The sequence below is a fragment of the Micromesistius poutassou genome (genome assembly GCF_964030765.1).
Source record: "Micromesistius poutassou genome assembly, chromosome: 3".
Lineage (NCBI taxonomy): Eukaryota > Metazoa > Chordata > Actinopteri > Gadiformes > Gadidae > Micromesistius > Micromesistius poutassou.
The window spans coordinates 5,711,199-5,724,017 of record NC_140273.1 but is presented as its reverse complement, the minus strand read 5'-3'; the positions used below and the strand labels follow the sequence as shown (position 1 = coordinate 5,724,017).

Genomic DNA, 12,819 nt, shown 5'->3' with positions numbered 1-12,819 from the left:
GAGATTCGGTTGAAGAGGCTCAGTCTGCAGGAGTACACCAGGCAGAGTCAGGAGAATTTAAGGCCCATGTTCTCCACTCAAGAGAGGTCTAGAATGAGGTCCTCACTGAGAACTCTGGACAAAAGCCAGAGCATGGCAGCGCTAGAAGAAAACAGTCAGCAGGAGTTTTCTGGCCGAGGGGCGGCTGACTATGAGAACGTTGAGTACTTCAGTCCAAGACTCAAACCACCGGAGGAAACTCCTGAGATTGAAGAATGCCCCGAGATAGACGAACCTCAGGCGCCAGAGGCCCAGCAGTCTGCAGCCCAATGTAAGAGACCAACCCCGAGAATACAAGACCGACCGCAACCTCTTCCCAGGACCCTTTCATCAGTGGCCAAGCCGGATGTGAAACAGAAGGAGCCACCTCTAAAACCCTCGGGCCTGAGACCGAGCGGTGGCAACACACAGCCTTCCAGAGCCATGGACCCTCTCCTGGATATCCCAGAGGAGAAAGACGCACCAGACAAAGTGGATTCAACAGATAAGCTAGCCAAAGTAACCGGTTCCCTGGGCCACAAAGACCCTGCCACAGGGACGCCCCGTGGGGGTCGTAGGGCTGTTTCCAGAGTGGGCTCTGTGGTATCAGTCCGGTCTGTTGGATCACGGCATCAGGACCTGGCCAAGGAGAGCACCATCGCCACGAAGAAGAAGGACCCACCTGGTGCAAGACCCTCTCCCATCCAGGCCGAACCACCCCCTAAACGAGAGGCAACACCCCCGTTGACGGCAAACTCTTCCATCTGCGATGCATCAGGGACATCGCAGAACGCGGTGAAAGACAAGGATTCGGCCGAGAAGGTCCCATCACCACAAGGCGAACAAACATTTCAGAGGAAGAACTCCCTCAAGTCCAAGGTTTACTCCCTGCTAGGGTCCCAGCGGAAAGAGGATAAGACATTACAGAGGAAGTCTTCCATGCGATCGCAGAACCCCTCGACAGCGAGCCAGCAGGTCTCAGTGGAGGGCTCTGACGGAGCTCCGCCATCCGCAGCAGTGGCACGCTCCACCGTGGCACCCACTACGCCCAAGGGATCATTGAAGAGTGTTTCCAGGTCGCAGAATGCCATTGAAGAGAAGGAACGACCTTCCTCCGCGGTACCGTTTGACCGGCAGGCCGCCCAGCACTCCAGCAGGCCCCAGACCAGCATCAGCGGCTCCAGGCTGACCCTGGAGAGCGATGGGGCTGTTGTCCAGCAACCCCAGCGGGGGAGAGCCTACAGCCGGTTTGAACCTTTTCTGGATAAGCCGGTGAGGGAATCCAGTCTGCGCTACCTCGGGAAGGAGAGGAACTCTGTGCTCAACAGCATCAGGCAGCCGTCCGCTGGCACCTCAAAGAACAACTCAGCGTATCAGACGCCCACCACCCAGGACAACCGCCTGGGTCGGTTCATGCAGCGTGTTGGCAACCTGATCACCAAGAACAAATGAATCCCAGGGTCCCCAGACGAACAGCCCGTTACAGACGGTTCACCAGACACACAGCCTGTTACAGACGGTTCACCAGACACACAGCCTGTTACAGACGGTTCACCAGACACACAGCCTGTTACAGACGGTTCCCCAGACAAACAGCCTGTTACAGACGGTTCACCAGACACACAGCCTGTTACAGACGGTTCCCCAGACAAACAGCCCGTTACAGACGGTTCTCCAGACAAACAGCCCGTTACAGACAGTTCACCAGGACAAGGATTTTAGCCACTATTTTCAGTTGGCATATCGTTTATTCTATTTTTGTGACATCTAACTCAACCTATAACCTCTATGTGAAATAAATTCGGTCTAATTGTTTTTTTTTGCTTAGGAAGGTTCCTAAATGCGTGGAATGATCCAGAAGTATTGAAGTGAAAGCCATGATAAGAGCTGTTCAAATTCTCTAAATGCTAAGGAAAGGTGCTTCAATGCTTTCGTTCACTGGACAATCCTTTACAAAAGGAAAGGACATAATGCCATCTCAGAATTGCTTGCAGCAGGAACATTTAAAGCGACACACCATTCGTCCTTTCACAGAAATAAATGCTCAACATGCCAATTATTTTCCTTCAATCATACTTATTGGGATATATGTCCATAATTGTGAGTGGACAGGTGTTTGAGCATGAGAAACCTTTATCAATGTGAAAACTATTTTCTTTTCCTTTTATGACTGGGAGCCTTTATTTAACTACTTTTGAATTTAAATCAAATTTAAACTAAATATTTTAATCCAAACCTTGGTAATAAAGTTACATTTATCACTGGTTTGTTCAGGTTTATACAGGCTGCATGAAACAACACAGTAAGAACAAGTATCTAACATACACTTTTAGTAGTCCATCTTCGGGACTGTGTGGTTTCATCACTGCAGTCCCCGTCCATAACATCCGCCATTGCATTACGTTATGAATAATGTAAGTGCAGTCGGATTCTCCTAGCTCTGAGTTTGTCCTTATGAATTATCCTTCACATCTGTCCTCAACCTTATGACATTTTCCCTCAAGGTCAAGGAAAAGAGGTTTGGAAAGGAAATATAGGACCAGAGACAGTGGTTCCCAACCTTTTTGGGGTTAAGCCACACCACAATTCTAACTGGAAATTTAAAGTACTCCAACATAGTTGAAAGGAATGATAATGAAAATTTCACGCACATTATTACCAGGGGATATATATATACTGGGTTACAAGCCATTTTACACATTATTTCACATGCTGTAGTATCACGATTGCAATGAAATGGAGCAAAAACTGGTTTTATGTGGAACCATTAAATGAAATCAAATAAAGAAATCAAATAAAGAAAATCATAAATGGAAGCAATTATATGAATAACCTGCTACAGGGTTACGTGTTGCATGACATGGCACACCTCGTATTGCTTCAAGGCACACTGGTTTGGACAACTATCAAAATAATCATGAATTGTGGTCTGTGAGAACCAGAGTTTATGACTGTTTATGACTGTCTCATTTATTAGATTACTCAGTGATCTAGAATAATTGACCAATCAAAATTATAATGTGTGAGGTCGGATAATGTGATGGTATCACAGTGTTTATGTATTACATACCAAGCCCTTCCAAACTAGTAATGACGTTATCAGTAATATACTGATATTTAAAACTGTTTTTTTGTTACATGTTGTCAATAAGTCTCAGGAATATTATTGCTCTTGTAAATGTGTTAACTCTACGCAAAATTATTGTCAAAATGGATAATCTACATTGTTTTATTTTCTATAGAAACAGGTTCTACCTTGAAAACCAACCCTATTGTTCTGAAATGCACTGCACTCTAGTGCTGTCTAGTGCACTCTGGTGTTCCTGCATGGTACTACAGTCAACCCGGCTTGTCAAGTTGCCAAATAATTGAGAAGACACTGAAAATCACACTCTGGGTGAAGCCACAAGTATGATGGGGCTGTGGTTTTATGTGAAATTGACTCGTCATATTTACAAGAAGTACTTCAGAATCATTATCAAAAAAAACACATCAAAAATAAGGAGCAAATCAATCAAATTAAACATTTTCTATCAAAACAACTCATCATTATTGCTGTGGCGGTAGCAGGTGTCCACACGGCGGGGCACTCCTAGATGAAGTACTCCAGGCACTTGTTCCTCTCGTCATCCAGCTCTTGCGTCTCGATCTCAAACTTCTTCATGGCGATGAAGTACTGGACAAAGGGCTCCCCCAGGGCGCTGCCCAGCAGGTGGTCCTCCTCCAGTGCCTCCAGAGCGTCCTCCAGCCTCACGGGGATGGCGTGCTGCCTCTGCTGGCCCGGTCCCGCCTCCAAGCTCAGGTTACGCTTGATGCCGTCCAGCCCGGCAGCCACGGTGGCGGCCAGCACCAAGTAAGGGTTGGCCGCGGCCGAGCCCAGCTGATTGTCGATGTGCAGTGCGGGCCCGCTGGGCCCGTGCCGCTTCACGTTGAAGGAGGTGCTGTGGTCGTTGTAGCCGCAGGTGGCGTGCAGCCCGCGCTGGGGGTCCTTGGCCCGCCGGGCCGTGCGGCTCCTGCAGTCCCGCCCGGGGACCAGCAGGCAGCTCAGGGCGGCCGAGTGGCTGAGCAGCCCCGCCAGCCACTTCTTCCCCATCTCTGAAAGCTCGCCGCCCCGCGCCTCCCCGCTGTGGAACAGGGCGCGCCGCCCGCTGGCGTCCCACAGGCTGTGGGACAGCACACCGGCGTTGTGCAGGCTGTCGTCCGTGAAGAAGCTGGCCAAGTAGCCGTGCTTGCGCGCCATCTCCTTGAGGCCGGTGCGGAAGGTGAAGGCACTGTCGGCCGCCGCGATGCCAAACTCAGGCCGCAGGTTGACCTCCATCTGGCCGGGGCCGGAGGCTGACGCAAAGCTGTCCACGTCGCAGCCCATGCTGTACATGCTGTCGACCAGCTGCTGGAAGAAGGGCAGCTGTTGGTTGCTGAGCAGCGTGGTGGCCGGGAACATCAGGGTCTTGGGGCCCACCCGGTCGGAGGCGCCCAGCACACAGCACTCGTAGCTGAAGGACGCTTGCAGGGAGAAGCCCAGGCTCTGCAGCTGGCCCAGGAGTTGCTTAGCGATGAGGCGGGGGGAGGTGCGCAGGGGGGTCCCCGTGACGGTGCAGGGGTCGCAGATGACCCGGGCCGTCTGCTCAGCCCAGGGCAGCACCCGGAAGGTGTTCAGGTTGGGCATCAGCAGGATATCGCTGTTGAAGTTGGCAGCGTCTGCGTTGTCCACCTCGCTACTGCTGGGACTCAGGGTCAGCTCTAGGTAGCTTCTGGGCATGGCGACACCATACACTGCCTTCTCCTGGGGAGGGAGAGCCTTCTGTTTACCTCTGTATAGAGGTCAACTGTATAGAGGTTACCTCTGTATATTTACCTCTGTCCACCTGTACCACACCCTACCTGTCATACCTAGCTCTCTTGCAACCACGCAGATACATCATCATATTGTTGTATTAACATGGAATTAGTCTTCTCACGAGAACACATTGACTAAATGATTTGTAATGTCTATATACAGCTGATGGACGCATAGAAGTGTGGGAGAATGGGTGGATGGATGGGTGGATGTGAGGAGAGGTGGATGGATGTTACCAGAGGTGGATGGATGGATGGGTGGATATTAGAACAGGTGGATGGATGTTAGGAGAGGTGAATGGGTGGATGTAAGGGTGGTCGGAAAGCAAAGCGTTGATTACATGGAAATGGCGGGCAGGCACGGTCTTGGACCGGGACACTCCATGGAGGTCTACGGCCTCAAAGCGGACGAAGCTGATGTTCTCCCTGGTCATCTGCTGCTTGAGGTTCTCCATGTCTGAGCTGCTGCTGCTGCCTGAACCTCCAGCGCAAGGCTCTTTGCTATCTGCCACAACAACACAACACTGGGCAATAGCTTGATGTACGCTAACTTTAGTCCGTTTTTTATCCAAAAGTAAAACAAAGCAGCTGGAGGAATCCGAACAGAAGGTTAGCAGATAAAAAACTAAACATAAATGGCATAATTCAAACAACAGAAAAAGTTAAGTTGTAGACTAAAATTTCTGTAACATTAACCGAGAATATGAACAGAACATAACATATCAAGTGTGTAGAAGATACATCTATGCTGTTATATCCCGTTCACAGTTGTCCGTCGGGATGTCAGATACGCAATGCAATTCGCCGCCCGATCGATCTAATATGTTGACTACTAACCATGAAAATAATATTTCCACTAAACTTCCAAAGGTTTTCGAATCTTATTTGGTGTTTTATTGGTCCTTAATGTGCAAAGTAAACAATGTAGGCCTACAAAGGTGCAAGGTAAGGTGCAAAGTCAAACCGGGAAAAAGTGATTCCTGAAATTATTTTGTTAGAGGACCAATCACAGCCCTAGCCGTCTCCGTTGCGTCGACGGATGGTTAAAAAAGGTGGAAGTATACTACTCCGTGTCCGTAAAGGCCCATTCACACCCTACGGTAAATACGGATACGGACGTTTTCGTCCGGTCCCGGAGGTCGTTTCGTCAGTGTCGCCGTCGCCTCTGAGCTTGCGAATCCGGAGTGCTCCGGACGAACCGGAGCACTACCGGAGATCGAGGCGGCAGTAGAGTCAGAAGTCCAACCATTCGCGAAAATAGAGAGAGAGAGAGTAGTTGGCCTATAATATCTATATATGTATATATATTCTGTATTTAACGTTTTATACTTACATTATACTATATACCTGACCTTATTATTTTTATTGTTCACCTGCTTTGACAATGCAAATGTATATTTTTCATGCCAATAAAACTTTTTTGAATTTAAATTTTGAGCAGAGAATCTGCAGGTTGGTGAAGGGTGTCACATGCCACCGCCGCGTACACTTTGTGCGCCCTTTTTTTTTTGTTGCAGATTTCGGATGACACAGAGCAAAATCATCTCCTCTACAGGTACCATGTTTGCGATTGTCGATGTCGGTAATTTGCGACACAACAGTTTCAATGCGCGTTCCCGTAAAAGGGGAGTTTGTCGCATCATTTTACTCACCTTTACAAAATTAGAAGTTTTGGGAGTTCAAGAATCAGATAAGAGCTAGGGGCAACACAGTTGGACATAAAGCTAGGGGGGCGTGCTGGCAAAAAACAGCTGATCGTGTAAATTCGTAAGTGAAAAGATTCTGCATATTGTCTAAGAAATAACTATGCCAATTGCAGAATTGTTCGCCATTAATCCCAGTACAGTGATGATGATTTCAAAATGCGAAAGCAACGTCCAACCTTCTTTATTCTATAATTTAGGGAATTAACTTTAAATACACCCTATTTATGAAATGTATAGCATATGTTTTCAACTGCTGAGAGGTAGCGGCGGTGGCGTAGTGAAGACCCAAACACGAATGTGTTTTATGTTGGCGGAATCCGGGAAAAGTCCCGCCTCAAGTGCTAGGATTGGACAGGCAGCCTGTCAGTCAAACTCCACGCCAGCCAGAGTTACGTCAGATTCTTAATGCCTTCATTCATATCTTGTCTACAGCTGCTCTGCCACTTCGCGTTTACTTAGATGAAAATGTATGTCAACTTTGCCTTCACGTTATGACTCTCGCTACGCAATCCTGAACAAATTTCTCAAAGGGAGACAAATTAAAGCCAATTCTAATTCACCAAACAGCTGTAACGTTAGAGATCGTGAGATCCCCAAAATGGACGTTAGGCCTACAATCAAGACGAAATTGTGGGGCTATTGTTTGCCTTTGTAATCTTGGATATTTCTATAAAAGAGAAATGTTGATTCATTTGTTTTCTCTTCAGAGAAATTACTTTGACTAATGTTAGTTTAATGTACATTACAATTTAAGTTACCTTCCCTGCAATCGCGTCTACAGATGCAGTCACATGACGGATTTTGGCCTTTGTGACGACATTGTCAAAGGAGGTGCTAGGAAGCTGTGCTTAGCTTAGTTGATAACCTGCTCTCGACCAGGTTTGGTTGACAGCATGAGTCACCATGGTGATACAGCGAAGCAAAAAGAGCGCGACTTTCGTGTCACAGCTAACCCATGTTTTGAGCGCAACATACCTCGCTAACCCACTAATCGAGGTTCGTAGTATACCCCACTTGTGAGGTAATATAACCAAAACGTTAAATATATATATATATTTCCTGGTCAACTGTTTACCTGTTTGAGAACTCCCAGCCTCGTCCGAGGGACCCCAGCCTCCATGGAGCGGGTCCTGGCCCCCAGGGTTCCTGTATGTGAATGCGTCCGGTCTGAACGAGCTGGAAGGGTGCTGACCAGCCCTGGTGTCCCCGGGACCTGGGCTCCTTAATGAAGCCCCACCCTCATGGGGCTTGAAGGTGGTAAGCACCCTGCGGTGGCCCTGGTCGCTGCCGCCCCCACCACCGTGGACTGCGTTCTGCCCCTTGAGGTGCGACGTACCGGGGGCCCTTGACCGTACGTCACCCTGGACCCTGAAGGCCAAGTGGGGGCCGTCCCTCAGCGTGGTCTTCAGCTCCTCCATGGTCTGTCTGGGGATGTCGGAGGGCCGACAGGGACCACCGTGGTACAACGCTCCCCTGGTCCAAGGGGGCCCGCTGTTGCCTCTGTCCGGACCTCCCCCGGAGCGAGGCCTGGGCGGGGGGGAGCCGATGGAAACGAGGGTGGTGGTGGTGGAGGAGGGGCCCCTGTCGGCGTCCGTGTGGACAATGGACAACCTCTCTCTGGAGTCCCCTTCCTCTGAGGAGGCCTGTTCCTCTGACAGCGTCACACCCTTCCTCCGACCCAGGCTCACGCCCACGCCATCCACAGTGTCTCTGGAGGCGCCCTGATGGTCCTGCAGAGACGTTACAGGGACATTACAGAGATATTACAGGGACATTACAGAGATATTACAGGGACATTAGAGGGACATTACAGGGACATTACAGGGACATTACAGAGATATTACAGGGACATTACAGGGACATGAAAGAGACGTTACAGAGAGATTACAGGGATGTTACAGAGACATTACATAGACATTACAGCCACTTTAGAGGAACATCACAGGGACATTAGAGAGTCATTACAGGAACATTACAGAGACGTTACAGGGACATTAGAGGGACATTACAGGAACATTATGGGGATGTTACAGGGACATTCCAGATAGATTACAGGGATATTAGAGAGAAAACATTGATAAAAGTGTATAATAATAATAATAATAATGACAATTAGAATGAAAAATAGAGAATATTATCATATAATATTGTGTTATACAATATTAATATATAAGACATAAACACAAAGAATATGAATATATATAGTACATTAAAGATGCATAGGACAGCATAGATGGATAAAAACCCTTGTAAGTTTGTTTCTCTGGAAGGACTGATGTTACAACGATCAGCTGGTTACGAGAGAAGATGGCATGTAGATAAAACACATTGCTTGACACATCATTTTTATTTTTAAATACATTACATTGTACGAATAAGTAGGAATTGAGCAATTTTGGTAACAGTAACAACTTCGATCTGAACACAGAGGAAACTGGACCAGAACGTGATGGCACCCTTATTGTTACCTTCATCTGGAGCAGTTCTTCTGAGCAGCTCATGGTTTCTACTGACACCCTCTGTTTTCCACCTCAATCTCCCCCAATGGAAGTTCTACCTTCAGGATGTTGTGGTATACATTTGTTGTAAACACAGCTGACCTCCACCAGTCCACAACGCCCAGAGCTGGTGGACTGTTCCACCCTCTCTCTATCTCTTTGTCTGGCAGGGGAGTGTGTGTGTGTGTGTGTGTGTGTGTGTGTGTGTGTGTGTGTGTGTGTGTGTGTGTGTGTGTGTGTGTGTGTGTGTGTGTGTGTGTGTGGTGTGTGTGCGTGTGCCTGTATGTGCCTGTGTGTGTGTGTGTGTGTGTGTGTGTGGGTCACAGGGTAAAAGCCAGGCTCAGCACTTCAGCGGACATCCACAGCCTCTAGAAACATCAGGTAACTAGATGTGCCCTAACTTCACAACTCAACCAACTGCTGCTGTCATTGTTATTTTTGCCATCTATGTTATCAATTAGAAACACTTGTGGTTATTTTTATAATAAACATGTTAGGAGAAGAGTGGGAATCCATTTATGCGTAGAAAACGCTGAAGGCCACCTACCTCGGCCTCCTTGTGGGATAAGCTGTTGCTCGCTAGTTCACTTGACCCCCAATGAAGAGGCACTTTCTACTGATGATGTGAAAAACATTAAGGTAACTTACTAATCTTAATAATCAACATAATCAACGTTATCACCCTAATGACACCAAATATCTAACTAAATCCTTCCAGCCATATATCACCCATCAATTCCTCCATTCTCCATCACCCATCCATTCTATCCATCCATAAATTGTCCATCCATCCATCAATTCTATCCATCCATCCATCAATTCTTTCCATCCATCCATTCTATCCATCCATCCACCATCCTCACAAAACAAACTATGCAGTCTCACTGAATCTCACTTCAGAGTCATCCAGACATACGGTTATTAGTATTAGGTGAATGGGATGCACATATTTCTGTTCATTTTATTTTACATTGAGTTAAATAAAAACCACGCGCCGTAGTTTATGCGTGCGTGAACAAAGCCGGCGCGGCCTGCGAAACTTGCGCAGCACTGAAGTTCCGTGAGCAGGCCACTGCTCCTCATCTTCAGGGTGGGGTCTGAGCGCCTGCATGCCGACTGACGTCGAAGCAGCCGAGGAGACGACGTCGACTCCGCTCGGAGAGAACATCGAGGCTGTATGGTGCAACGCCAGCTATTCTACTTGACTTCTTTTTAGGGACCGGCCGTATGATTAAGCTACAATCTTCAATGAGTAAGCATATCCCAGTAAGTTCCGTTGGCTTAACGGTGCCATTTTGTTTCCATTTCTGCTTTCTGTGTTGCCACCTTTGTGGGCTATCGTCTCTGCCTTTACGTTGTTGTGTTTTTCTCTCCGTGAAATCACGGCCTATTCTGCACAGTGAAACAATAGATCCACGTCCCATCGCAATGTGTGTATTAACTAGAACAACATTGAATAGGCATTGGAACAATCTGCTTGATAATGATGTTATACCCAGCTGCGTGTGCGTGTCTGTGTGAGTGTGTGTGTGTGTGTGTGTGTGTGTGTGTGTGTGTGTGTGTGTGTGTGTGTGTGTGTGTGTGTGTGTGTGTGACTGATGTGCGCTAAAGTTAAAGTCCTGATGCAGGTTCCGGACGCGCACGTATTTCTCCTACACGACGTTTCTGAGCATTAAAAATGGATGATTTTAGTTGGAAGCTCGCCAGTCCCGTTGTCCGTGGGCTTTATCTGCAGTGGCGTGGTCGTGGTGTTTGTCGTGTTTTAACGAAGCGCTGTGATCGGCATTGTTCCGCAATGTGTGTGTGTGTGTGTGTGTGTGTGTGTGTGTGTGTGTGTGTGTGTGTGTGTGTGTGTGTGTGTGTGTGTGTGTGTGTGTGTGACATTGCTTCTATAGGCCGATATAGGAGTGATGGCGCCCAGAGAAATAAACACAAAGGATATCTAGCAGAAGACCACCTATAGGCAACATGTAATCTCGGTGAACAACATGGTGCGCTTCTTTGTATCGGTGTCTCCACACCAACGGAGGCCTGATAGGTTTCTCAGCATTGACTCAATGTTGAGAAAGCTACGGTATTTCCCTAACAAAATCCCGGATTAACCAAACCCACTGGAAGAGCCTAGGCCAGTGTATTTCCCTGTAAGCCTGAGAAACGGCTTTAGTTGCTCTCAGCAGCTCAAATGGCCAATATGATATGTAAGCGCTTTAAGACCAGTGGTGCTCTATGTGTCTCTTCATCACTGCTGAGTAGAACCAAGGCCTTCATATTTCTGACCTACATGTTACAAATGACACAAAGCTTCTACATATCGGGAGCTGAACACCTTATTGTCATTATTAATATTGTGTAACATTTACAGTTTCCTTTATTTATCCAGCAGTGCATTATCCAGCACCACACACTACACCAATGTTACACCACACTATGTTACGCACTTATACAATGTTACGCACTGCTACGCAACACGATGCTACACTACACTACATTATATAATAGATTAAATAAACATTGGCCAAATGTTGTCAAGCGATATGTGTCCCGACTTCTGCCTCAATGGGCATCAAACCCACAAACCCTGATGCAGCCTACAGACAAGGCCAGAACAAATCCCCAGAATCTGAGAACGTAGGACCAATGTGAACCAACTTGGATCAGAAACACAAGATGTGGTCTACAGCCAACCTGTGATGACTCTGCCAAATGTAGACTTTAGCGAGGCAGAAATTCTTGTTTGGTGGAAAACCACAAAGGATTTAGCTAATCTTTTCTTTCACGTCTGTGTGTGTATGCTTTAACAAATGCATTTGTTGTGTGTTATGCTAAGCTAGTGTATACACAGCATTTCATATGACTACAGTTGTGAGTGGTTAGCATGGAGGCCCAAGTAGAGTCTGACTGTGTGGAGTACGATAGATAGATAGATAGATAGAATTTCTGAAAGATGGAAATTTTTCCTCTTCCTCAAAATAATAGTCAGGATGCCAAGCGTGTTATGATGACCAATATTCTATGATGCTTAGTATGTGATGGAGGTTAGCAAGTTTTGATGGTAAGCATGTGCTATGGTGGTTATAACATCTTATGATGCTTCGCAAATGCATTTTATGGTTGTTGGCCTGTTATGAAGGATATCAATAGCATGTTCTTGTATGTAAGGTTTGAATGTTGGGGTACTTGGAATCCTGTGGTACTTTGAATGTTGGTGTACTTGGGACTCCTTGGGTGCTTGGGGTATTAGGGTACCTGGCATCTATGGATGCTTTACAGGTGAATGCCTGAACAGCCACTGCTCAGTAAACCCACACTGGCTAAATAAACGTTCTTCAAATGTTTTGTAAACGATGTGTTCTGGTTCCCCTGGCAACGTGCTAACGATGTGCCCTCCCTCCATGCAGCAGTTCCGTGGTGTTCTGGGTCACACATTTATGGAGTTTCTGAAGGGCAGCGGGGACTACTGCCAGGCTCAGCACACCAACGGTGCAGACGAGTGAACGCCTTGACTCGCCGCCGCCCCGACGACGCACTTGAGCCACCGGAGGGCCACCCCCCCCCCTCCCTCCAACCGTCCGTCCAGCCCCCCCGTCCCCCGGAAGTGTTGGCAGGAACGGGTCGCCACTCCCCGCCTGAACCAGCAAGCCTAAGCCTGGATGGGGTAACTCGGACCACATCGCGCCCCCCCCTCCCCACGGCGTTCGCCTGGCCAGAGGCACGGTGGAACCAGCCTCGGTTCTTTTTCTATTTTATTTTTCTATTTTATT

General features: G+C 47.6%; 2 protein-coding genes and 1 long non-coding RNA gene across 3 annotated transcripts in view; 2 read left to right on the top strand and 1 right to left on the bottom strand.

The window, feature by feature from the left end:
* Window positions 1-1,470, top strand: part of LOC311340643 (uncharacterized protein) — a gene marked incomplete at both ends in the record, with an annotated part of 6,704 nt that extends 5,234 nt beyond the window's left edge. Inside the window, one exon of the mRNA XM_084465508.1 lies at window positions 1-1,470. This exon is cut by the window's left edge and continues 658 nt beyond it. Coding sequence (XP_084321634.1) covers window positions 1-1,470 — 1,470 coding nt within the window.
* A 2,140-nt stretch (window positions 1,471-3,610) lies between these two features.
* On the bottom strand, window positions 3,611-9,061 carry lgsn (lengsin, lens protein with glutamine synthetase domain; the record flags this gene model as incomplete). The annotated part of the gene is made up of 4 exons (XM_084465388.1): window positions 3,611-4,801; window positions 5,196-5,359; window positions 7,798-8,290; window positions 9,029-9,061. 4 exons carry the CDS (start codon window positions 9,059-9,061, stop codon window positions 3,611-3,613), a joined length of 1,881 nt encoding a protein of 626 aa, XP_084321514.1.
* Window positions 9,062-10,201: 1,140 nt separating this feature from the next.
* LOC311340067 lies at window positions 10,202-12,595 on the top strand. Its single transcript, XR_014633236.1, has 2 exons — window positions 10,202-10,324; window positions 12,457-12,595. It is a non-coding gene; the product is annotated as an uncharacterized lncRNA (long non-coding RNA).
* The last annotated feature ends 224 nt before the right edge of the window (window positions 12,596-12,819 follow it).